General features: G+C 33.9%; 1 protein-coding gene across 2 annotated transcripts in view; it reads right to left on the reverse strand.

Annotated features, from left to right (window-relative positions):
- Positions 1-27,281, reverse strand: part of epha2b (eph receptor A2 b) — a 47,120-nt gene that overhangs the window by 3,665 nt on the left and 16,174 nt on the right. For both annotated transcript variants that reach the window (XR_012398531.1, XM_005162209.6), the window contains exons 4-16: positions 21,230-21,385; positions 18,903-19,238; positions 16,913-17,037; positions 16,631-16,817; positions 15,325-15,412; positions 14,769-14,824; positions 13,196-13,321; positions 11,684-11,869; positions 9,575-9,636; positions 9,205-9,414; positions 8,908-9,057; positions 7,516-7,709; positions 6,995-7,150 (exon numbers count right to left, since the gene is read on the reverse strand). Coding sequence is in view for 1 of the 2 variants with exons in the window: in XM_005162209.6 (XP_005162266.1) it covers positions 6,995-7,150; positions 7,516-7,709; positions 8,908-9,057; positions 9,205-9,414; positions 9,575-9,636; positions 11,684-11,869; positions 13,196-13,321; positions 14,769-14,824; positions 15,325-15,412; positions 16,631-16,817; positions 16,913-17,037; positions 18,903-19,238; positions 21,230-21,385 (2,032 nt within the window). In the remaining variant the exon portion in view is untranslated. The remainder of the gene's footprint in view (positions 1-6,994; positions 7,151-7,515; positions 7,710-8,907; positions 9,058-9,204; positions 9,415-9,574; positions 9,637-11,683; positions 11,870-13,195; positions 13,322-14,768; positions 14,825-15,324; positions 15,413-16,630; positions 16,818-16,912; positions 17,038-18,902; positions 19,239-21,229; positions 21,386-27,281) is intronic.

Consider the following 27,281-nt stretch of genomic DNA (forward strand, 5'->3'; position numbering starts at 1 on the left):
ATTTATTAAGATTAACTAAGAATGAACATAAGCTTGTACATGATATATTTATCATAGTTCATCATTTATTGATGCATTATTAAAATCCTAAATCATGCTTGGGAACATTAGTTAATGCTCCGTGAGCTAACAAGAACTTTATTTTCATTAACTAATGTTAACAAAGATATATATAATGTAATAAATGAAGTTTACATGACTAATTAACATTTTTGCCCATATATTTAGTTTATTTATGCCTGTTTTTCTGTGATTCTGGTTACTTTTTTTGTAATTAATACCAAAATTGTATAATATACCAGTAGTTCTAAATGTGGGGGTGGTGGGAAAATGACAGGGGGGTCGCTTGTTGATTTTGAAAAGTTAAATAAATTGGTATTAAACTATTAAAATTGCCATATTTTATCCATAAGCAACAGAAGATAAAAACCATCAGACTTTTAATTTATTTTCATAGGATTGTGTGTCTACGTTAGATTACCAACACAGCAATAGCGTCAGCTGCGGCAGATTGATTTTATAGCACCAGGTTAAAGTTTCTGGCTCCTTTATGAAAATCAAATTCATTAAAGATAAATACAGGCCACTACTGAACATTGAGGATGGTCGTGGTCCCCAAAATTAAATATTTATTTATTATTATTTTTTTTTATTATAGGAAGCTTTTTGGTTTTGAGTATAAAGAAGGATTTGTTTTATTTGCTGCTAAGCAGAAACCCCAGAAGTATAGCTCTATCACTGTTTAAAGCAAAAGAAAATACAAACAGGATCATACTTTTATGATGTTAGTTTTAATATTTAAAAAAATTAAATCAGAGAAATCCTCTCACTTTTTTTCTTTTTTTTGCTGTATCGAAAACGTACCGAACCATGACACCACTGTATCGTATTGAACCGAACCGTGATTTTTGTAAACCGTTACACCCCTAATTTAAACATCAGTTAACATAATTTGTTTGTTTGTTGGTATACTTTATTGTCCCTCAAGGGGAAATTTTCTGTGGACTCACAGGGCACTTCAGCAAGTTAAAAAATGATAAAATAAGCAAACATGCAAAAGAACTATATACAAAAAAACATAAGCACACTGTCGATCAGTGTTCAATAGTCTGACTGACACTGGTATAAACAGTTCTAAAGGCTGTTCCATTTCCAGTTGAAGGTTCTTTATCTTCTACCAGAAGGTAAAGATCATAGAAGAGTACACAAGATGGGATTGTTTAGAATTCTTTTCATTTCAATCAGAGTGTATTGCTCGTAGAGTGTTTGAGTACTGGTAAAGGTTTCTGATCCTATTAGTCCCATAACAATTCTGATAATATAAAAAAAAAATAATTTTAGATTTACAGAAAGATTACCATATCATGTAGATAGACCATATCTAATGACACTCACAAATACAGCCTGATAAAATAAGTACATGATTTTCTTGTTAACACCATAGAACCATAACCTTCATAGAAAATCAAGTCTTTGGTGAAGCTTTTCACAAATTCATTTTACATGAGTGTCCCATGTTAGAGACATATCTATCTATGTAAACAACATAAAGGAATTGTGTGTAATGCAGCATTTTTTACAGTCTACATATCAGCACACTGTCTGTGAGACTATTACTGCTGACGATAAAAACGATTTTTATTATATACTTTTATTAGATTTTTTTAATTTAATGTTTTCATTAGTTTCCATCATTGATATCAGCACTGTGTGAGGCTGATTAAAAATGACACATCTTCTCCTTTTTGAAAAAGTCATTCTGAATCAGCTGTTATCTGAGCTAGCACATTATCTGAATCCTAATTACATTTTTAATTAGCGCCTTGATGATTTAACAAGGCTTCCCTTCGCCCGCCGTGACTCAGAGCTGGCCGGCACAGTCAGCGGAGGACTTGTAAATAGTTTCTGGTTTTAAAGAGTGCTACCAGATGACACCAGATGGAACAGTCGGGCCATAAAGCAAAAGACAAACACATCAAAGGCATTTCTGGTGCTCCACACAAAGTTCAGCAAGCTTCGAGGCTAAAAACACCCACGGGAGCAGAGCCAGAGGTCCTCGAGCTGTGCTTCTCCTCCACTCCCAACCCTTCATCAGTCAAACTGCCTGCTCCGAGAGCTCTTTACCTCCACACATGCCCGCAGAAAGGCCTTGCTAAATATTTCATGCTCAAAGTAAAAAAAGTAAAAAAGTTCTATGAATGAAAAATTGTTTAATATCATGTCTTTAAATATTCACATGTTGAGTAAATTAGCTACTAAGGACACAGACGCAGCCTCTGCTAGTTGCCAGATCTAGTTATTATAAATGTTGCATTGTTGGACTTAATGTGACAGTGTTTATGATGTAATTAATGAGTTGATAAAGTAAGAAGATGAAGGTTGAGATCACAAAAATACAAGATCTGTACTTGTTTTGATTAATTTGGGGGGATTGCTTTTGTTTGTTTTGGCATTAGCTGGCAACACTCTACTGCTGGAACTTAAACTTACAGTCAGCAATCAAAAAAGGAGTTCACAGATAAGCTAAGGAGACTGTATTTGGGAAGACTAACCCAATGATCATCAAGATATTATATATGGGAAGCTATCAAACGCTACAAAAACAGTGACATAATTACCCTTGTACACCAGATCTGCAGAACAGCAGAAATTAAAGCACTGGCCAGGATGAAGAGGGTGATATCAGCTTGTCAAGTGTGTGCACACAGTTCCTGTATCCAAATACTCCATCAGAGGCCAATGCAAATAAAGAAATTATACTGATATATGCTCAGTGCGCTGCAATGCTATTGAAAATTATGTTCGTAATTATTTTCATATTTCATGCTTAGATGCTAGATTATTTAAGATGGTCAGACAGTAATTTATCTATAAATGGTTAAAATACAGACACAAATAATAATGTTGATAATATTAATAATAAATAATAATATACAGTTGCAATCAGAATTATTAACCCCCCTGTTTATTTTTTCCCCCAATTTCTGTTTAACAGAGAACAGATTTTTCCAACACATTTCTAAACACAATAGTTATAATTACTCATTTCTAATAACTGATTTGTTTTATCTTTGCCATGATGACAGTAAATAATATTTTACTAAACATTTTTCAAGACACTTCTACTGTGTCCAGTGATCTTTGAAGGCTTAAGTAGGTTAACTAGGTTAACTAGGTAGGATAGGGTAATTAGGCAAGTTATGGTATAACGATGGTTTGTTTTGCAGACAACTGTAGACAACCTTGAAAAGTTTTTTTTATTTATTTATTAAAAACTACTTTTATTCTAGCCGTGATACAACAAATAAGACTTTCTCCAGAAGAAACTGAACTTTTTGAACATGTCTGAGTTTTTTACTTGCAGATTACTGCAAATTCACTACACATCTATATGGATATACTGTATTCAAACAGCAATACATTTAGTTAAAGTGACATGCATACATAAAGCAAAGTGCAAATATAAATACCCCTTTTTAATCATAGGCTGTTACACAAACAGAAAGGGTAGAACGTGGTGACGTCAGTAATATGCAAAAGACGTATGATGTAATCTAGCAACTTTTTTTATAGCAACTTTTGCTCAATCCTGTTCCTGGAGATCTACCTGTACAGTTTAGCTCCTGCCCTGATCAAACCCACCTGAACCAATTAATTAGGACCTGAAATCCACTTGATAATTACAGACAGGTGTGTTTGATAAGGGTTGCAACTGAAATCTGCAGGAAGGTAGATCTCCAGGAACAGGATTGGCCACCCCTGTTCTAGGTTGTTGCAGGAAGTGGTGTTAGTGAGGCCAGCAGGGGGCGCTCAACCTGTGGTCTGTGTGGGTTGTACACCCTTGTACATTGAAGGGGACTCTATACTGCTCAGTGAGTGTCGTCTTTCGGATGAGGCACGAAACCGCGGTCCTGACTCACTATGGTCATTAAAAATCCCAGGATGTTCTTCGAAAAAGATTAGGGGTTTAACCCTAGCATCCTGAGCAAATTTGCCCACTGGCCTACATCCATCATGGCCCCTATTGTGTATATAATATAAATGTAAGGTATTATTATTTGATGAGAGAATTTTCAGTTTTGGGTGAACTTTAAGTTTAGTAGTTAGCTATGCTAAGTCATGCTAACATTTATAAACATTTAACAGCAAACAGCAAATGTATTATTTATCATTCATCCACTAATGAAAATTAATGCAGACAAATGTTTTAATGTATTTCTGCATAACAACAACGTCGTTTACACCTTTTTTAACTTAATCTTGACCTGTTAAATTGCTAATACAGAAAATAGTTATCCGCACTCATACAAATATTCTTGTTTTGATGTTTTATTTTTCATCTATCAGTAAACAGACAAACTTTGAGCTCAGTTAAATCCTTCCTGACTGTATAGAGTAATTCAGTCCCTCCACCCTCTTTTCAAAGCACTAATTATGTTGACGTCATCATTAATTAGCCAATGTTCAATTATTAAAAACATACTTAATTTGCTTTCTTTTAAATACTGAACACTTTTCACATCATGAAGAATGGAAGCAAAAAAGAATATGAGTGGAGTATGAGTGCAGCTCACTTCTTCCTGTAAAATATTGCTGCATGATACAAAACTGTGTATAAATATATCTCTCTGTTCTCTGCATGAAGATCAGCTCTCTCTCCTTCAGCAGCGCGGCTCTCTTTCATCTCTAGTCTTGACTTTTAAGTCCAGTGGTGTGGATGTGAGGGTTGTGTGGTTTCTGGCTACAGTGGAAGCGCAGGCCTCGACTAGTGCTGTTGGGAAGGGGAGGGATGAGAGAGTCTGCCGAAACAGTGGGAGGAAGGGAGGGATGGCAGGACGGGGCAGGGGAACATCATGCCACAATCCACCACAGCCAAAAACCACGGCTATTCTTTCTCTCCTGCCATCGCTTCAAAGAAACTAGTAGCCCTCTAAGGTGTTTACTGAGAAGACGCTGAAACGTTTGTGTGTGTTTAAGTTAAAAGTTAGCGCTTGACTCGTCTAAAAAAGGTTAAATCGTCATTACAATTTTATGTGGTTGCTGCGCTCGCCAAATACAGTAAATCAAAAAATGGTCTGTGGTTGTGTGAGATTATCCTTGTAACCAAAGCATAAATTTAAGCCACATTCAATTACCGGATCTCTAGAAGAAAAAACGTGGAAAAATATTTATATGTTCGAGGAATTATTAAAAGTTCGAGGATAGCATCTTGTTTAAATACAAGCTTGTCCTGACCAATCAGTCTCGGTGTAGACTGTGTGCCGCAGGAGAGGGTGAGAGCCAAACACTGCAGATTCCTTCACAAATTCCCAGAACTCTCAAATTATGTTCATCTGGGGCCATTTTATTCCCTGTTTTACATAATACTAAATTAGTTAGGCTACATTTCTGACATTATGTAAGAGAGAAATTGAAGGAAGTTCAAGAAACAGGATACTGTGTCCAAAGACTACTTTTAATTAAATAATATATATATAGAGTATATATAGTTGGAGTCAGAATTATTAAACCCCCTGAATTATTAGCCCCCCTGTTTATTTTTTTCCCCAATTTCTGTTTAACGGAGAAAAGATTTTTTCGACTAATTTCTAAACATAATAGTTTTAATAACTCATCCTTAATAACTGATTTATTTTATCTTACCATGATGATAGTAAATAATATATTACTAGATATTTTTCAAGACACTTCTATACAGCTTAAAGTGACATTTAAAGGCTTAACTAGGTTAATTGGTTTACAAGGCAGGTTAAGGTAAATAGGCAAGTTGTTGGAAAAATCTTTGTGTTAAAGACAAATTGGAAAAAAAAAAAATATATATATATATATATATATTCATTTAGTCATTCATTCTCTTTCGGCTTAGTCCCTTTACTAATCTGGTGTCGCCACAGTGGTCGCGTAATTCATTATTCATTATATTGTTTACACAGCGGATGCCCTTCCAGCCTCAACCCATCACAGGGAAATATTTAAATACACACACCAGAAAAGTATACTAATTTAAGCAAATTAAAAAATAGAATAAATTTTTAACTATATTAAAATCTGGCGATGTGGTGGCTCAGTAGGTAGTGCTGTCGCCTCACAGCAAGAAGGTTACTGTACAGTAAACAGCACTTGGAGACGCTCAAGCGCAAAACTGTGAATGCGAGCGCACATTAAAGAAAATGCCCAGAGGCGATTTGAACATTTAGTTGCTTATTGCTCTGGTGTACAATAATCATTTTTAAATCGCTAGAGCTGGAGCTGCTGCTTGAACCATCCATGCTTGTTCGAGTCACCAGTAACTTTAACAACAAGCATGTGAACTTCCTCTCCTCCTTTTCTTCTGTGTTATAAGCGCATGTCAGAAGGTTAAAGATGTGTAGCACCATCTACCGTCAAGGAGTGATTTTGCATACTCTTCAGCTTGACGCCAGTGAAAAACGTTTTGGTTTGGATACGGAAAAACGCAGACATCCCAAGTCTCCCGGAAGTTGCGGGAGTATCCCTGAAATGCATAGACACTCCCGGATGCCCGCAAATGAATGATAATCTCCCGGAATTCGCACGTCTCCTGCCCGGTCCTTAAATATGTTGCACACTCCTCTCTCCACTGCATCCCTACTTGCTCTTCAGGTACGTCTTGCGCAACTCACCCCCACCGTTCTTCAGGTACGTCTCGCGCAACTCACCCCCACCGCTCTTCAAGTACGTTTCGCGCGCACACGCCCCCTTCACAGAAGATACGTTCAAGCACCCACTAATCCGCTACCTCCCGCAAATCAACTCTGTATCCCCTGGAAATTACTTTTTCCAACTTGGGATGTCTGAAAACGTCTCGTTAAACGCTGACGATAAATGCAAACGAAAAGCATCCCAGTGTGTAGGAGCCTTAAGACGAAAATAAAATAAATGAATATATCAAAATCTACCAATCGCAATGATCGCATCAGATCATTAACTGCTGTTGTTGTTTTGTAGCGTGTGTAAAAGTGTGAGCGTTACTCACTCGCTCTTCATCTGCAGCACCTGCTCCATGCTGACCACACCGGCCATGCTGAAGTTCTCACTGTACTGGCTCATCTTGATGGACTCCAGCCACTCGGACACAGACCTGAAGGGAGAGCCGTCTGAGCCACTGGTGCTGGGAAGCCGAATGGAAACTCTGACAAAGGCACAAAACACAAAAATACATTTAAGAAAACCACAGAGAGAGAGAGAGAGAGAGAGAGAGAGAGAGACCTTTTCTTGTCGTAATTGTTGGGTGGGAGAGGAAAACCTGTCCGTTAGGTTCAAGAATTCTGATGAAGATTGGAAAGTTTACAGTGCGATAAACATCAGAAGATGCCAAAACCATCCATTGGTACGCGGTGCGTGTCTTAACTTCACAGGGGAATGACTTTGTTTAAATTAGCACTTGAGTGTCTTGCTCAGAAATTGTGTAATAGACGTGTGTGCAAGCCTCGACTTCTCTCTGTCATGTAAAAGGAGTCATTTGAAGAATTCTGAGCATGTGTTGTGAGCGCTTACCGAGGGTCGAAGTCTGCGATAGGCTTCAGAGAATCTGGACTCTTCAGGAGTTTGTCCAGAAGGCTGACGATGTCTCCGAATCTGGGCCGTTTGGAGCGATCCTGCTGCCAACACTGTAACATCAGCTGGTACACGGCTGAAGGGCAGTCCATCGGCGCAGGAAGACGGAAAGCTTCATTAATGGCCTTCATTACCTACAGAGAGAGAAAAAAATTACACTTTGCTGAAAGGAAGATCCAACACCAGAGCTATAAAATTATTGTTGTTAACTGTTTTTTAGTATTTTCTTTATTGTATTTATTTTATAACTATATTTTAGTTGATAATCTTTTACAATATTATTATTATTATTAATATTGTTACTTTTATTATTATTATACTATTACTATTATTATTACACAATTATTACAAAAAAAACACAATTTGTTTTGTATTTTAGTTTGTTTATTTTATTTGAATTTGTTTTCTATTCTTAATCTTTTATTCCCCTAATCTACCTTTTTACATTTATTTTTGTTTTTTTATAGATATTGATTATATTTATTGGTGTTAATATATATTCTATCATTAGTAATATAATATAATATAAAATACAACAACAACAACAACAAAAATAATACAAATAATAAAAACAACAACAAACAACATCAATAATAATAATAATAATAATAATAATAATAATAATAATAACAAATGTAATAAAAATTGTAAATATTTATTATTCAGTAATTTATTTACTAGTTAATCGATTACCTACGAAAAACAACATTGGACTTCGGAAAAATAAAAATATAAAAACTTTCTTTATATTTGAATCATGTTATTGTTGCTGTTTACTATTTTGTATTAAAAATGAACATAATAATATTAATTATTATTAAATTATAAATATTTATTAATTCCCAATTTAATTACTAATTAACTCATTACAAGGCCCACACAAATAAACAGATCAATCAATTCTATAATTGAGTCTATGTATTTACTTGTGTAAATGTGTGTAAATTTATATTTATTCAGTTTTTAAAATAATTTCACTAGTATTATTGTGATATAATAATAGAAATATTAAAATGTTTATTTGATTTATTTATAATACAGCTTGTAAAGTAATATTTTCTGTCCTTTAGTACATATATTATAAGAGAGACTTGCTTTGTTTACCAAATAAGTGGATCTAATTGAATTTGCACTGTAAACATTAAATAAAAGTTAAAAAGGTATTATTTTTCATTTCATATATTAAGTTTTTAATTACAATACTACCAAAATAATTCTGAATAAATTTACAGATGTTTTACAAAATTCTCTGCAGCAAATGCCAGCAGATTCCTTATAACTAATTACCTACACATTTTGCTCAAAGAAATCTCCAATATGGTCAATCCATACCTCATGGTTGCTCATATCCCAATACGGCCTCTCTCCAAATGCCATCACCTCCCACATGACAATGCCGAAACTCCACACATCACTCGCGGATGTGAACTTCCTGTAAGCAATGGCCTCTGGAGCCGTCCAGCGTATCGGAATTTTACCTCCCTGTGGGCCAAAAGAACACATATAAACAAGTGTCAAGCAATCCCATATAATTTTCCCAAATCCTGACATAATAAGCAGGTTGCAGTATTGGCCAAATAAAGACATCTGGAGTTTGAAACCACATGTTTATTTGCTAAGTGGACTTACGCTAGTCGTGTAGGTGCCTTCGGGATCATCCTCCAGGACGCGGGACAGACCAAAGTCAGACACCTTGCACTCCAGGTTACTGTTGACCAAGATGTTCCTGGCGGCCAGATCTCTGTGTACATAACTCATGTCTGAGAGATATTTCATGCCCGCCGCGATGCCACGCAACATACCCACAAGCTGGAAGGACGACATCTCTCCATCATGGTCCTGTGAAAAAGAAAGAGTTTTATCTTTATTTTTATTTTTCTTGTAAAAAGAGAATGAGACAGTTTCGAGGCGAACTGTTTGTTGTGTTAAATCACTTTGAATTATCATCTGTCAGATTTTGTTTCTTTTTCTGTATCAGTGATGAACTTGACTAACATACCTTGAGGTATTTGTCAAGAGCTCCATTTTCCATGTACTCCGTCACAATCATGGCATGCTTGACTGCAAAGAAAACAGACAGAGACAAAGAGGCTTTAGAAAATGAAAAATGAAACAAATGTTAATTCTCCCGAATTACATTACGGCTCAAGTAACAATAAAAATTGCTCAAAAACTATATTCAGTTCAATTAAACAAAAATAAGACAAAAAAGCTAATTATTAAATACACAATCGTTGACTCTCCATACACACACACACACACACACAATCTGGGAATCTCCATAGAAGTAACGTATTTTATACAGTAAAAAAAGCTTATTTTATGGCCTTAAATACCCGACTACAGCCACCTAATCCTCATAGGAAAATAGTGGCAAATTTTGTAAGTGAAAAGACCCCATTAAGTATGATTTTTATGAGATTTGAATTATGAGGGCACAAGTCATGTCCTCAAAAACCACTGTAACTGAGCACAGCTATCTTGTATCCATGTCATTATACAAATTTCTGTCTATTAAACCACTAAAACAAGTAAACAAACTCTTCATACGTATATAATATATAAAGTTGAAGTCAGAATTATTAGCCCCCTTTTAATTCTTTTTTCTTTTTAAATATTTCCCAAATGATTTTTAACACAGCAAAGAAGTTTTCACAGTATGTCTGATAATATTTTTTCTTCTGGACAAAATCTTATTGTTTTATTTCGGCTAGAATAAAAGGTCAAAATTATTAGCCCCTTTAAGCTATTTTTTTTGTTTGATAGTCTAAAGAAAAAAACATCGTAATACAATAACTTGCCTAATTACCCTAACCTGCCTAGTTAACTTTATTAAGCTAGTTAAGCCTTTAAATGTCAGTTTAAGCTATATAGAAGTGTCTTGAAAACATAGCTAGTAAAATATTATTTACTGTCATCATGGCAAAGATAAAATAACTCAGTTATTAGAAATGAGTTATTAAAACTATTATGTTTAGAAATGTGTTGAAATCTTCTTTACGTTAAACAGAAATTGAGGAAAAAACTGAGTTTTTTCCATAATTAAGGGGGGCTAACAATTCTGACTTTAACTGTACATGTATTTAAGATGTATAAATAATTGTATTTATGGTACATTTTAAAATTATATTAAATTTTAGATAAATATTTAAAATAACTTTTCTTTCATTTTAAACTTTTTTTTTTGATAATTGTTGGTACATTTTAAAATTAATTAATTAAGAATTTTTTTTCAATTTTGCCTTATTTCATCTGAATTTTAAAACAAAACAATATCTTGTCTTGACCCAAAAATTTTTGCATTACGATCATTAAATTTCTGTACCAGAATACTGTTAGAACATCAAATAGAGCTATTTAACTATCTTGTGAAACTACAAGATAGACTACAATTCTGCCACTGAAATTCCCATCAGGCACTTCACACACAAACTAGTTCCAGATTAAAAATGATTGTATGCACACAAATACACACACACGTACACACACACAAACACACAATATATGGACTGTATTAACTGCTCACATTCTCACACACATTGCTAAGTCTTGTTTATCTGGAACTTTACAAAGCATTTCCCTACCCTAGTCTAGTCTAGACTTGCCGTGTTTTCTGACCCTTGTTTTATTAAAAGTTTATGTTGTTTGCCGCTTGCATTAATCTCTTTGCCTGTGACCACGACTACTCTTTGGATTACCCTCATGATACTGTTTGCTCCTGTGTGACCATTGCCTGTCTGATTAAGCTGTAAAAACTGTGCTTGGACCATCACCTCTGTTGTCACCCCGACGACTTAATACAAATTAATTCATTTTTTGGTCATATTTATTTTAGTATAATATAGTTACGTGTTCATTTGAATTACATAAAATTACATAAAATGCATCATTAGGACCATTATTCAATTAACATAATTTGACCATTATTACCTCTTTTTATTGTTTATTTTATTAATGTCAATCTGTTACATAACTATTTTAAAGTATTACTATATTATTTTATTATTTGTAATGTTAATAAATAGTATTATTATTATGTTGTTAAATATGATGATGATAATGATTATTATTATTACTATTTTAACAATTAGCAGTCGACTGCACTTACATTTAGTGACAACCCCTTCCAGCCGGATGATGTTCTGGTGTGAGAACTGTCCCATGATACTGGCCTCACTCAGGAAGTCTTGCCTCTGTTTCTCTGTGTATCCCGGCTTTAGCGTTTTAATAGCTACAGCCACTTCTTTCCGGCTGGGAGCTTTGAGGATTCCTCGATACACCTCTCCAAACTCACCTACAGCATAAAAACACACACCACCAAACGCCATCAGATAAAACACATTCCACACGGAAACTCCTCAAACACGTCCCCTGACAAATAGGGGTTATTTAACAACATGCAGGAGATCCTTTGAAATTATAACCAGCATGCACAGTTAGCGAGTGGATTCATGGGACGGGAGGTCAGAAAGGCCATGAGAATCTGTGTATAACAAGCGAACAGAAACTAGAGGAGAGTTGCTGAGGGATAATAAGAGTGAAAACCTGACCACAACACACAGATCTTCTCATTTAATGCTGATGCTTGAGATGTATACTATAAAAAATTTTAAATGATTTAGGGCTAATTTAGTGTTTGTTTGTTTTATTTGTAAGTTGTACTTACAGTTGCAATCAGAATTATTCATTCAGATTTTTTTTCTTTTTTAAACATTTCCCAAATTATGTTAAGGGGCAAGGAAATTTTCACAGCATGTCTAATTATATTTTTTCTTCAGGAGAAAGTATTATTTGTTCTATTTCGGCTAGAATAATTTTTTTACAAGCTAATAATTCTCACTTCAACTATATAATGACAAACCAAACTTTAATTTTGGATGCATTTAACCGTGATTAATCTTTGATCTGCACTATGTTTTTCTTGTTTTGAATAAGTTTTTTCTCCTTACCAAGGCTGCATTTATTTGATCAAAATACAATAAAAACAGTAATGTTGTAAAATATCATTGACATTTAAAAAAAACATTAGGATTCTCAAATGTTTTATAATGTAGTTCATTCTTGTGTTTCTAAACTGAATTTACTTCTATTCTTCAATGCCACAAGATCCTTCTGAAATCATTATAATATGATGATATTTTTAGAAATTATTCATTAATAATGATTCCAATAAAACTTTTCCGCTTCATAGTTTTCTCCCAACAGGAATAGAAAGTGGGATCAATTTAGCAGTTATTTGCTTTATTTTTAAGTTATGATTAATTAACTCTGATTTTTTATAGCTGTACTCCTCCATGTGGGATACGAAAAAAATCTCCAGAGCGGGTTAAGAAAACAACACTAATTCAATGTGAATGACATCGGGAGGGGAAAAAAATAGTCTCTTGAGGGAAAGAAGCACTAAACTAAAAATATTCCAGCTCTAACATGTAAAGCAGGAATCAGACAATTTGTGATGCGCGCCTTGTTTAAGCTGTCACTCCACTGAACTGTAAAAAAGCTGTCACTTTCAATGAACTGTAACATAACTTCATATCAATGAGTGTTGAAAGTCATTCCTCCCAGAATGCACTCCTAACAGCCCCACAGCGGCTTGTCAAAATGCCATGGATGTACTAACCTGCTCCGATGACTTTCTGCTTGGTGATGTGATTGGGATGTATCTCGCTGGCAAACTTCAGCACTGCTGTGTTCGGGTCTTCGTATGTGTGAGGATCAACATAGGTCTTCAGCGGCTTAAGCTGATCTGGATTGATGAGAATTTTGCATTGGATTAAATTGTAAATCATCACACACACACACACACAAAAATTCACAGTTAAAGATTTTTTTATTTTTTATTTAAAATTATGTTTTTTAGTAGAATATAAGTTTAGATTTATTCTGTAAATTGCTGACTTTATTTAAAATAAAAATGTTTTTATTTTAATTATTGTTTGCATAAAATAACAAAATAAAATAAAGTGCTATATTATTAGATGGGTTTATAATCATTTTAGACAACACAATACCATTGTTTTAACTTCAGAGGAATGCAATATTTAGTGGGAACAAAAATTAAAGAAAAAAAATCTTTAAATCAAAATAGTTATGAGAAATTCTGAAGGAATTTTATCAAATTTAAAGAATAAAACTAATATTTTCTAACATTTTGCTCAATTTCACACTTAATACATCCAGCAAATGCAAAGAAAGAATTTTCAAGAGTCTCTTCTTTCAAGGGGTCTCCCTCCAAACATAAACATATTTAATATTAACCTTGTTCACATTATTCCAAACTCAAAACCCATTTTCATCTTAGGAACACAAATGAAAATGTTTTAACGACATTTGAGAGATTTGTTCTTTTATTTAAAATCTTTCCACGCAAACCCCCCACCCCAAAAAATAGATACATTAGATTTTATTGAAATATAAACAATGAAATCCATAAACTAAACCGCAACCTATTTTACAAGTGAGACCAATGCTGCGTTCGAAATCGCATACTTCTATACTATATATACACATATGCTAAAAACTGTATTTGAGCCGAGTAGTATGAACTCAAAAAAATGTATGCGAGAAGTACCCAGATGGCCGACTACTTCTGGCGAGATTCTGAGATGCACATCTGATGGATGCTATGCTATCTGATAATGCTTTGCACCAGAATTTATGAATGGTAGTAAAGAAATGCAAATAGCGGGTAGGTCTTGTGATCATGACAAATTGGCATACATAGTACATCCAACTTCCATTCATACTACTCACATTCATATTATACAGAACGTACTTTTCTAACGGTTGAGTAGTAAATTCTAATTCAAATGGAGTACCTACTGAGTAGTAGGCAATTTTGGATGCAGCCCAAGTCTCTGTGGTTATTGCTGAAGCTTAAAAACACCATGTGACACCCAAGAATGAAAATGATTGGTTCTCATGCATCAAGCAAGCATATATGAGCTTTCCATGACCAGTAAGAATGTTGTAAATCTTTAAATGAATTTTCTTTTTACACATTCCAAGCCATCAGAGATTTGATGCACTTTCAATGTAGCGAGAGAACTCTCTCTGATTTGTAGAAAAATACCTTCAATTGTGTGAACTTAAAATGCCATAAGGTTAAATGAACAAATTATTAGGAAATTTCCATTTTGGTGTGAACTAACCTTTAAAGAGTTTGTAAAAGAATAAAATTCAACCCCACTAACCTGGGCTGGAGAAGTAGGTGTCCTCTGGGCCTTGTCTGGTGTGAGAGTTTCTTCGTCTGTGGAAGAAAAACAACTCAATGAGCTCTCTATTTTTCAGCAAAGCCACATTTCTTTTCAGACTCAAGTTTGAAGAGCGACCAGTGCTGGATTCAATCCATTCAGTCCAGGAGTGCTTTGAAAAAAAACCTAAAAAAGCGGCTTGTGTTTGCCAAGTGCTGACAGAGGTCTGGGTTATCACAGGGAGCATGAAGGGCTCAGGTCGCCTTCATAGAAGCCCTACAATCCCGTCGCCTCTTATCTCACATAATACGCCTCTCCGATTCGTCTCTTTTCAAATATGCCTCTTGTTAAGATACACTTAGTGAGCAGTCAGCAGACAGTCAGCCGATTGATTCTTCCTCTAAAGAGGTAAGGAGCCGCTTCTGGAAGAGTGTGAGAGCGGTGAAAAGGAAACACTGAATGGTTTTTGAAGGAGAATGAAAAGGAACGGCTTGAAGGAGTGACTGAGGGAGAGATATAAAGATGGCTGTGTGTGTGTCAAGTGCTTGTTTCTTACCGTTTTCGAAGGAGGAGGACCACAACCACGATGAAAAGCATGACGGCTCCTCCAATGGCAGCTCCGAGGATCACTGCTGTGTTTCCCGCTTTTCAAAGAGATGGGAAAACAACAACAACAAAAAAGACCATGCAAATGAGTCACTCGAGAATAAAACGCTCTTCTTTACAAAAAAAGTGCAACAAAAAACATGTTTGTCACTTCAGAATAAGTATCTTGTTCAGTGTAAAGAGTTTAAAATGTTTTTGAAAATCAAATAAATACAATTGAAGAGTTCAGATGCAAACATTTCTCAGGTATCTGAAATTTCCTTCTAAAATTAGCATTTTTCTCCAATATTTATGTTCAATTATTTTACTTTGAAGGCAATGCAAATAACCCATTCTTTGCCATGAATGTGGATTTATACAGGATTTTCTAAACATATACACATTTTAAACGAAAAAACTAAAGATGGCATTTAGAGGTTTTTGCAACCTGAACTATTTAATCAAAAATTGTAATAATATACATTGCTAGTATTGTATGAAAGTTGTATAACAGTATTTTTTGTTAATAAAATAAATGAATAATTACATGACATGAACATGAACTGTTCTCTGTATTGATGTATTTCCTATAAAAAAAAACATTATTTATCCTTATGTCTATTTTTTAAATAGATATAAAAAGTAGTGAAAAAGCTGAAGATTTTCTGGAAAACATAAAAAGAATCAAATAAAAGCCTCAAAACCAAAAATAAAGATGAAATAAAATAGTTTAATATGTGTTCAATACAGAAAATAGCCCTTTGTATTTTTAGGTCTGAAATCTGTAGAACTAAATGTTCATTTCATAGGGTCATTGAAAACTAATGCAAAGTGCTAAAAAAAATTATATATAGAAAAAATAAATAAACTAAAATAAAAAAATTAAAATAAATAAAATAAATAAACCAAAATAAATAAACTAAAATAAAATAATTAAAATAAATAAATAAAATAATAAAGAATGAATAAAATAAATAAAACTAAAATATATAAATAAATAAAATAAATAAATAAATAAATAAACTAAAATAAATAAATTAATTAATTAATTAATTAAATTAAATTAAATTGAAAAATAAATACATTTAGTTAAATAAGGTTAAATAAATAAATAAAATAAAATAAAACAAAATAAAATAAAAAAGTATTAATTAAAGTTAATTAAATACAATAAATAAATAATAAAATAAATAAATTTAATTAAATAAATGCAATTGAATAAATCCAATAAAATAAAATATGTCCACTTAAATCAAAACCTTTTCACTTGCATTTACCTGGTGGGAGTGTTGAAAACTCCTGCTCAATGCTGTAGCTGCCCGGGCTTCCCTCTGAGCTGAGAGCCTGAACTTTAAACAAGTAGACGGTGGATGGAGAAAGATCTTTGATCTGAGCCGAGTTCTTCTCAAGCACCAGCACAGTGAAGGTAGTGACCGTTCCACTGGCCTTTTCCTCATCATTTTCCTGCAGACACACCGAGGAAAACAGAGAATAACAATGCCTCTGTTCTAGATGATGGAAAGTGAAATATCAGGGCTGAAATGGATAGTGTTACTGACCTTCTTGCGAAACATCAGCTCATAACGCGTGGCCACTGGTTTGGCGCGATGAGAAACAGACCACTGAAGAGAAAGGCTGGTCGGGCTGCTTTCCACAAGGTGCATTGCAGTCACTTTTGGAGGATCTGTAGTAAAAACAAGAGTGAAAAGGAAAAAAATAATTGTTTATCAGCATATTTTCCCACTTGTGTGATTTCATTGAGACCTGAAAATGTTTTTTGCATTACAACTTTTCTTAAATGTTATGTTTAACTATGCAAATGAAGCAACATTTCATTAAATATGCATTATTTGCATGTATTTCTAACACAAAAATCTAAACTTTGGATGAATTTCGGTTAAAAATTCTACCTTTTTTTTACAGTATAGACAAAGATTATTGCACAGGGGATTTTGGGAATCTCTTTTTATCACTCCACAATTGAGGAAGCAGACAGAATTTTGAGAATTGGTTGAATAAATGTTCAATATAATCATTCAAATAATGTATGAACACATGCCTCTGTAAAAACTTCAGAATGTGAATAAAACTGTGCAGTTTATTGTATGTAAGAGCTGCTCAAGAGGAGATTTATGGTTTGTTACAGAAGAAAATAAGCTTTTTTTGAGAAAGTAGCCTTTGAAAATATGTGCTGTAATTGAAATCAACAAAAAACTTTTAAAGAGTAACAAATGTGACACTTAAAAGTGTTTTCTTTACATTAGCCTGAAAAAAAATCTCAAAATTGGCAGATGCATAGAAAAGCAGTAATTTTGCCTGCTGTGACGTGGTTTAAGAGCCTCTAAAGGACATGGATTTGTTCATACGACACAACCAAAATAGTCAAATCCGTTTAACTGTAGGCTAATGTCACATGGTTGGCTATATGAGAAATGAGTGGGGGGAAAATGAGCATAATTGGAAACAGTCCCAGTAAACACTGTGCACTTGAGTTGGGGGAAAAAACTTGAAATCCGATCTGACCGGAGTCACCATGCTGACGATAATTCAGTAAAATATCTGATTTTAATCGGATTTCAAACCACAAATGGATGTGGTTTGAGTCAGGTTTGCAAACATCCGACTTTGTGATTTTTTTGTGCGTGTTTAGACTATAAAAACGTGAGTAAAATAAGTAAAACAAAATCAGATTTTTGATTAGTATCTGATTAATACCTAAAAAACTACTATTCTAATTTTATAATACATATATTGTTTATTTAATTACTTTTTTGATGTACCTTGTGCTGAGCATGATTATATTAGTCACTTTTGAATAGATGATCATTAACCAAAAATGGAGGAGCATTTTTATTTTTGTTTGGTAGTTTTTTTTGTTTAGTTGTTAATATATATATACAAATCCTTTTATTTTGTATAAGTTGTAAATGCAGCAAGGTTGTCTTAAAATTTTTTTGTAAAGTGTTGTATTTCACTGTAATATAAATAAATAAATAAAAATAAACATAAATAAGCAAAAATAAATAAATAAATACATTTGTATATTAATCAATAGTTTCCACAAAAATAAATAAGAACTATATATATATATATATATATATATATATATATATATATATATATATATATATATATATATAGTTCTTATTTATTTTTGTGGAGGAAGAGGGCTAAATAGACCACTTTACGTAGTGCATTTTGTTTATGATTTCAATTCGTGTGGATTTTTAAATGATTTACATTTAAATAATTGCATTTTTAATTTATATTTTAGATAAGATTTTTATCTAGCAGTTGTTATTATATTACAATTTTCAATATATATATATATATATATATATATATATATATATATATATATATATATATTGAAAATTGTAATATAATAACAACTGCTAGATAAAAATCTTATCTAAAATATAAATTAAAAATGCAATTATTTAAATGTAAATCATTTAAAAATCCACACGAATTGAAATCATAAACAAAATGCCCTACGTAAAGTGGTCTATTTAGCCCTCTTCCTCCACAAACACTAATAGCACTGACCTGTGTAATGTAAAGTAGTGTTGATGCTGCTGACGGCTCTCTTGTGGCTGAACTGAGACACTCCGCTGCGAGCCTCAACGCTGAAGGTGTAGTTCAGATGGGGCTCCAGTTCACTCACAGTCACTTTGGTCTCCTTCAGTTCAGTGTTGCTGGGTTCGAATCGCACTTTTTCACCACAAGACTGGCATGTCTTTCCCTCACAGCGTTCGCAGACCACAGAGTAGGTGATATCAGAGCGTCCGCCATTATCTGCGGGAGGCTTCCAGGACAGCTGAAGCCTGCCAAAGGACATCTGAGCCGTGGACGACAGCAGACTCTGAGGAGCGGACGGCAACCCTAAAACCACAAACAACACACCAGACTGTCATTTACTTGGTCTAGTTAAAACTTAAAAGAATAGAGTGTCAGAGAGAGAAGAGCTTAACATGACTGGAGTTAGCTGATGGCAGTAATGGATGCACCATTGGGTTGCATTTAGACTTTTTGAAGAACTATACAAGAAACGAGTGATGAAAATGTTGTTGAATTTGCAAAAAAATTAAAATAAAACAATAATTTTTGAGCTTGCTTGAGGTGCTTTTGGTATAAACAATGGGACTAATGCGAAATTGAAAAGCATTTGCTTAAAAAAACTCTGATGTAGTGAACATGATACTCACATGACCAATTAGCTGGCTCTATTAGGGGCTGATCACACTGAATGCACTTATCCTTTCTAAAAACGCAAGGCTATTTGCTGACAAGAAAAAAGTAGTGCAGTACGCTTTTTTATGTTGCTAGGCACCGACTGAATCGGCTGCAAGTGTTGCTCTTGATATTGAAATAACTCTAATATTTAATAACATCATGAAACTCAAGATTTTTTAAGTCTTAGCAAACTTAAAATCTGGTTGCCAACAAAAGCCTTTAGTGTGATCGGCCCCTTATGCTTGCCTTGTTTACTGTTGGTTACAAGGTTACCAATACTACAGTCAGCCACTCAAACAATTAAATGGAAACACACCTAATTCACATTTTTTAAAAAGGTTTACTTCATGTTAGAATGGAAACCTGCTCACTGACAGCAATTGTTGTTTTTTCTTTAATTTCAAAAAGTTGCTTAGAAAACAAATACCTATTGCTAATTAATTCACACAATCTCTTGCATTTTTAGTTTGTTTGTGTGAATTATTTTTTTTCTATTTTAATTTCAGTTAACAGAATTTTGCACTTTAAAACTTTACTATTTAAATTTTCTTTTTAAATTAAAAATGACATTAATAACGGAAAATAACGTTGGCAAAATGATTTATTTTGATGAATCACTATTTTTTTTAATAATAATAATAATATTTCCAATAATTATTATAATTGTTTTTACTCCTTACAAAAACCACCTCAAACTGTGAAATTTCAAGAGTTCACACTTGAAGAGCTGATGATTGATTATAAGCTTGTTTGGCATGATGTCCCAGAAGAGAGCCCTGAGTTTAAAAGATCCTTGAGCCCTGGGCTTCCTCCCAATTGCAGGGCAAGAGGGGAGATAGAGCTCAGGTAGATCTCAAGAACGTCCCTGCTTATTTGTGGCTAAAACAATTTGCTTCATGAGAAAAAATACTGTTGGCAAGGAACTTGACTATAGTGCCAATTTGGTTTATTCAGTTAACTGGTGACGCATATCTTTGGACGGTGGGAGGAATCCGGGGAACCAGAGGAAACCCAGGCGAACATGGGAAGAACATGCAAACTCCGCACAACAACGCCAACCAGCCCAGCAAGGACCGGAACCAGCAACGATTATGCTGTGAAGTAACAGTGTTAACCACTGGACCGCCGGGCCACCCAATATAGGAAAAAAAGGAGGAGGAATAGGGGAGGATGGGGATTCTTCAAAACGAAGATGAATGTGGTATGAAGACTATGGGTATTTATAGTGACTTAGGAATCATCTGATTGGAGAATCATGTATTAGCTAATGTGTGTCCAGCCATTATCAAATATAAGCACATGCTCCTCTCGAAATTAGTTTATAAATAAACTTCACTTAAATGAGTTATTAAAATATAATAATATTCAATTAATTTCTTAAACTCGAGCAAATAAAGTCATTTTAAATATATAACACTGCAATAGTATAATTTACAACTACAAGTTCTTCGAATGATCTCTGCCTGTTCCTGGAAGTTTAAAGGTGTATGCAGTGTTTGCTCATTTACACGCATTGAGACTGCCAACAACCGTATCATGATCGTGTATAAAAGATCACGCTTGGCTCTGAAACCAGCTGCAGATATATTTACACAGTGATCATATCAAGACATCAAATTCCTCCTTATGAATCTTCTCACCAAAGCATGCAGACGTTTCTGGGTCCTCGGGTGCTCGATAAAAGCCATCATTACAGGAGCAGCGTGTGGCACCAGGGCCTGAGGGCTCCGTGTTTTTTGGGCAGGGTTTACAGGCCTCACTGGACACCGATGGTTTGAAGAAGCCTGGCTGACATTCTGCATTGGGAAAACACACACACACACACACACATATGACGATGAGTTGGATGAGGATGAGAGGAAGCGGTGCAATTAAACTGCTCACAGCGCATATGTCAAGTGATCGTCTATGTATGAACACAGTAAATTAACCCCCTTTGAAGATGTTTTTTTTTTTCTCTCGACAACTTTTTTTTTTCGAGGCTCTGTGCAAGAGTGCACAAAGTTGACAGAGCAAGACTAAGCACACTCCTACTCATCCTAAGTGAAGCAACCATCCCCCTCTGATTCTCCAAAAACAGGACCAGTCGCCCTGCATTCCAGCACGGTTCCTGTGCTCTCAACACTCCAGCAGAGAAAACACCACAAAAACCAATAGAAAAGCTGCACGCGGCATGAACGCAGCATCTCACAAAGGCTTTAGTACAAAAGAAAACAATGCTGTTGTCTACCATGCATGGTCCATATTATATATCATGTACAAATAATACTATAAAATGCCTTTTTACTAGATTTAGGTTTTGGAATTGATTAAAATTGTATTATATGTGTTAATTTTATAAAGGTGTAAAATTTCTTATAAATTTCTAGCACAAAAAAAAACTGCCATTTCAAGCTTTTTGGGATATAAAAGGCTTTTATTTGCTGTAATTGATAATCAAGGTTATTCCACCCCATTTTTATTGTTTCTTTACTCTTCTAAATTTGGGGGTTTGTTTTGTTTAAATCTGAATATAAACATGTATGTAGGCATTGCATTTTTTTGTTAATTAATAATAAAAAAAAAGTATTTTAAATTTGGCACAAATGTCAAAAGTAGATTAGATAAGATTAGATTCAACTTTATTGGCGTTACACATGTACAAGTACAAGGCAACAAAATGCAGTTTAAGTCTAACCAGGAGTGCAATAGCAGCAAGCGCAGGAATGAGTTATAAAATAAATTTATAGAAAAACTACAGTGATATTTACAAATGAATGTACTATAAACATTACATACAACAATATTTGTATGTTACATATCCTGTACATGAATATCAGGATTTCTGCAGGTTTCACCAAGTTAAATTTTTAGACTTTTAAGACATTTTTAAGACCATTATGAACACATTTTTAGACTTACACAAGGCTAAATATTTATTTCCGAATATTCCAGTTGAAAAGATTTGCACTTGCCTTATCAAAAAAATATTAAAGTTTTTAATAATACAATAATAATAATTTTTTGGAATATTTTTGTTTTCATTTTTAAATATACCCATTTACAAACCCTTAAACCCTTACCAAGAATAGAACAAAACATAGCTGCCAATTACTTCAGTCTACTTTCATAATAATCTAATAATAAAAATATAAGTCAGGTCTCCTGACTCCTCAGGTATCCTCAGCAGTAAATAAATGGAGAACCTTTAAGGAAATGTTACTGTAAGGAAAACAATTAAATGCTATTTTTACATAAAAGGTAAAAGTTTTTTTGAGATGGACTGATAACGATCGTATGGGTGTTAATGGCCAGATTGTGTAGTTATACATAAACAAAGGAAAATAAGGACCTGTTTAAAAAGATTTAAGAACTACAACACAACATTTCAGTAGATTTAAGACTTTTTAAGATCCCACGGACACTCTGTATAAACATATGTATATATATATATATATCAATTTACTCACCACTCAGCCCATCAGAAATGTGTCTGACTTTCATTCTTCAAAATAATCCACATGATAATTATTTAATATTCCACTAAAATATTTATTTTCTTTTTTTACTTAAATGCACATCTTGTTGAAAAATATTTAAAAATTGTCTGTTATTTTTCTTATTATTATGTTCATAATGTATTTATCATTGGTATTATTTATAGTTTAATCTGTTGACAATCGAAAAAAAATATTGCTTAAGATGGCTAATATTATTGACCTTGGTTTTAAATATTTTTTTTTGTAGCCGAAATAAAACCAATAAAACTATCTCCAGAAAAAAATCTTATAGAAAATACTGTGAAAAATGCTATAAAAATACATAATAAAAAATAAACAAAACAAAAAAAAAAATTTATTAATGTTTTGAATTTGTAAATGTGGCCTAAATATAAATTTTGGGTTAGCATTAGATGGTGAAAAGTCCAAAATCTTATATACGAAAGGGGCCTGGCATGAGTAAATAATAAGTAATTATTTCTTTGTTTTGGGTGAACTATTCTTTCAAAGATTAAGATATGATTTGATGATCAAACAACGTGGACATGTGTCAGCTTCTGTGAACTTGAGGGAAAATTATGTATGATGTATTTTTTTTTTAAATTGGTCACACTTTATTTTGATGGTTCATTTGTTGAATTAAGTTACATTGCATCTACATGCCAACTAATTTTCATTAGATTTTAAGTAGACTCTTAGGTTGGGGTTAGGGTTAGTTAGTGTAAGTTGACATGTACTTGCAAAGTTGCTTATAGTCAGTTAAATGTCTGATGAAGGAGCAGTATCTACAAGTCTACCAATACTCAAATGGGCCATCATAATAAAGTTTTACCTAAAAATAAACTTGAAGTCAGTTGATAACAAGACATTTTGAGAAAGACTTTTCGATAAAAGAATTACATTTTTTGTATAACTAACTAATTAAACATCTAACTAAATAAATAAATGACAATTGCTGATTAATAGCCACGTTCTATAATTTAAATAAATAAATAACTAAAAAAAAATATTGAACTGCAAATATGAATCAACTTCCATAGGACATTTAAACTGGACGAAAAACAATAAAGGTGTCCTCAGACTCGATGTCTAGAAACATTCCAGCTTGACCAGCTCATGTCCTTCCGCTGTCCAGACTCTCATTCACAATCCACCAACACCCCGTGAGCAAACACACTCACACACACACACCACTTCCTTTCTCAATATGGCTCTTTCACTTCTTGCAGCCACATATCCAACCATTTATTTACTTTCACATGGAAGCTGTGCTATCTGGTTTTTTGTTTCAAGTGCGAACTTTATCAGACAAGAGACAAGCTGAGACACACGCAAGGTGCAGATTATAGCAATATTACACAACCATGTACATCATGTGTCTGATCAGGTGAGAGATTTGTATTTGGATGTTGAAATACTGCCAGAGGCAATAACACTGGAGAGATTATTAAACATCCATCCAGTTTCAGTATTAGACACTTTAAGAAAACCCTGTCAACAGTATTAAATGCTTGATTCTGATTAGATCTGATATGCTGAATCACTGCTCATGAATCATTTTTGATTATTAGTAATCCTAAAAACTTTTTTTGAAACCACAATATGTCATTCAGCATTCATTTTGGCATATTATTTAAAACACTTTTTTTTGTTCAAGACTGTATTAAACTGAATGAAAGATTTTATTTTAAATTAAAGCTGTTATTTTAAAAGTTGCATTCATGTAAAAACTCCTCAGAAGTGTTATGTATCACAGATTAGTGTTATTACGATACTGGAATTTGGTACCAATCGGTGCTTAAGTTTTTGAAATGTCCATTTCCCGCAAACATTTGAGCGTTGTTGAGCACGTTCTTAAACACTGCTGATTTGCCATTTTGTTCACGTACTCAACAGAAATGACTGTGATTGTCTGTAAAGGTCAATAGTTCACCAAACTCACTGAGTGTGATCACAGATACTGGGACACTGGAGCGTTTTAAAGCAGCGAGCACTAGCACTAGCAAAACGCTCGTATGTCAGCTCATAAACAGACCAGCTCATCTTCGTGGCTATAAAACTATAAGTGTTTGAGTATCTGTGGTTACACGCGGTGAGTTCAGTGAACTAATGATCTTCATGGCCAAGTAATTTCTGTTGAGCATGTGAACACAATGGCAAATCAGCGGTGTTTAACAATGCTCTCAACAGCGCTCATTCATTCATTATTTTTTTTTTTTTTGGCTCAGTCCCTCCATTAATCCTAGGTTGCCACAGCGGAATGAACCGCCAACTCATCCAGCACAATTTTTATGCAGCGGACGCCCATTGTGCTGCAACCCATCACTCGGAAACATCCACATACACTCATTCACACACATAGACTGCAGCTTACCCAATTCACCTATTCCACGTCTTTGGACTATGTGGGAAACCGGAGAACTCTGAGAAAACCCACACGGGGAGAACATGCAAACTCCACATAAAAATACCAACTGACCAACCGAGGCTCAAACCAGCGACCATCTTGCTGTGATATATGAATAATTCAATAAAATTATTGCTATTAAACTTACAAAAAGTATAATTTCTTATGCAGATCCTGCGATATGACTATTGTGAATGACTACATTGCAATATCGATGCTAAAATGATATATTGTGCAGCCCTACTGAGAAATAAGATTAAAAAGTTATAAAAATTACATGGTAAAATACAAGTTAATTTGATCAAATAACGCAAAGAAAATGCAATCAAATTATCCAGACAGTTGTATCACAAAGCATCCCAGTGGCCACAGACCCAATCATTGTTTCCCTTCCCTAATGGTTTGTTATCTGCAGATTTGCCAAACAGTTATAATTACAGAGTAGGTGCTTCCTCTTTCCTGAATGCTTTGTATCAATTGAAGCCCTTGTTTTGGGCAGAGCCGCTTGCTCTCCCTCGCAGGATGGGGGTTAACAGTGGTGTACATTACCTCTAATATTCCAGAGCACGCATTCTCTGATTTCAAAAGCAAAGTCGCAGCATAAAGACAATTGAGCGTGGCAGCGGCGATCGGGCCAGAGTGTTATTTATTCCCTCTTTCAAGTGAACTTGTTTCTGTGCCAGCTGTTGTGGGGACTTTACTGCGACTCATTAACGGAGGTGCGGATGGTGTTGGAGACACAGAAAGCGAGGGATAACGAGTCCTGGTGGGATTTGAAAGGAAAGGGGGGAGACGGAGTAGAAAAAAGAATTGTCCTATTCACGGCGAAGGGGGCCAAACAGCTGCTGTTTCATATCGGCCCCCTCTCTCATAATCTCCAAATTCTTAAGTCCCCTCGCTTTCCTCATGGCCACATGTGAGAGTCCAGCAAAACATTGGATAGGCTATTCAGGACAGACAACAGGCACTGAATGCCAGTCGGGGCCGGGCGAGAGAAAACACTTGTTTCCAATGGTGTAGATGCCACATGACGGGCTAATACGCTAGCTGGCTTCTTTACAGCCACGTTCACCAAAAAAAACTGCTTTAATCCTTTTATGCTAAAAGTTTACAAAAGAATCTGAGAAGGACTTCAAACTTTCATTCAACACAATTTGTGTCTACTTTTCAAAATATTCAGTGTAGAATTTATTTCAATTTTTAATTTTGCAACTATTTTGCATTTAGCAATATTACAATGTTATTTATTATAATTGTTTGAGAAATGTTTAAACAGTTTAATTATTAGCCCTCTTAAATTTTTTTTATATTTTGTGTCTACATTTTTTAAAATATTCAGTGTAGACTTTATTTGAAATTTCTATTTTGCAACTATTTTGCATTTAGCAATATTACAATGTTATTTATTATAATTGTTTGAGAAATGTAAATATAGTTGCATTATTAGCCCCCTTTTGATTTTTTTATTTCCCAAAAGATGTTTAACAGAGCAAATAAATTTTCACAGTATGTCTGAACATATTTTTCTTCAAGAAAAAGTCTTATTTTTTTTATTTCAGCTAGAATAAAAGCAGTTTTTAATTTTTTAAAAAACCATTTTAAAGTCAAAATTATTAGGCTCTTTAAACTATATTTTTTTCAATAGTCTACAGAACAAACCATCGTTATACAATAACTTGCCTAATTACCCTAACCTGCCTAGTTACCCTAATTAACCCAGTTAAGCCTTTAAATGTCACTTTAAGCTGTATAAAAGTGTCTTGAAAAATATCTAGTCAAATATTATTTACTGTTATCATGGCAAAG

Source organism: Danio rerio, chromosome 23 (genome assembly GCF_049306965.1).
Source record: "Danio rerio strain Tuebingen ecotype United States chromosome 23, GRCz12tu, whole genome shotgun sequence".
NCBI lineage: Eukaryota > Metazoa > Chordata > Actinopteri > Cypriniformes > Danionidae > Danio > Danio rerio.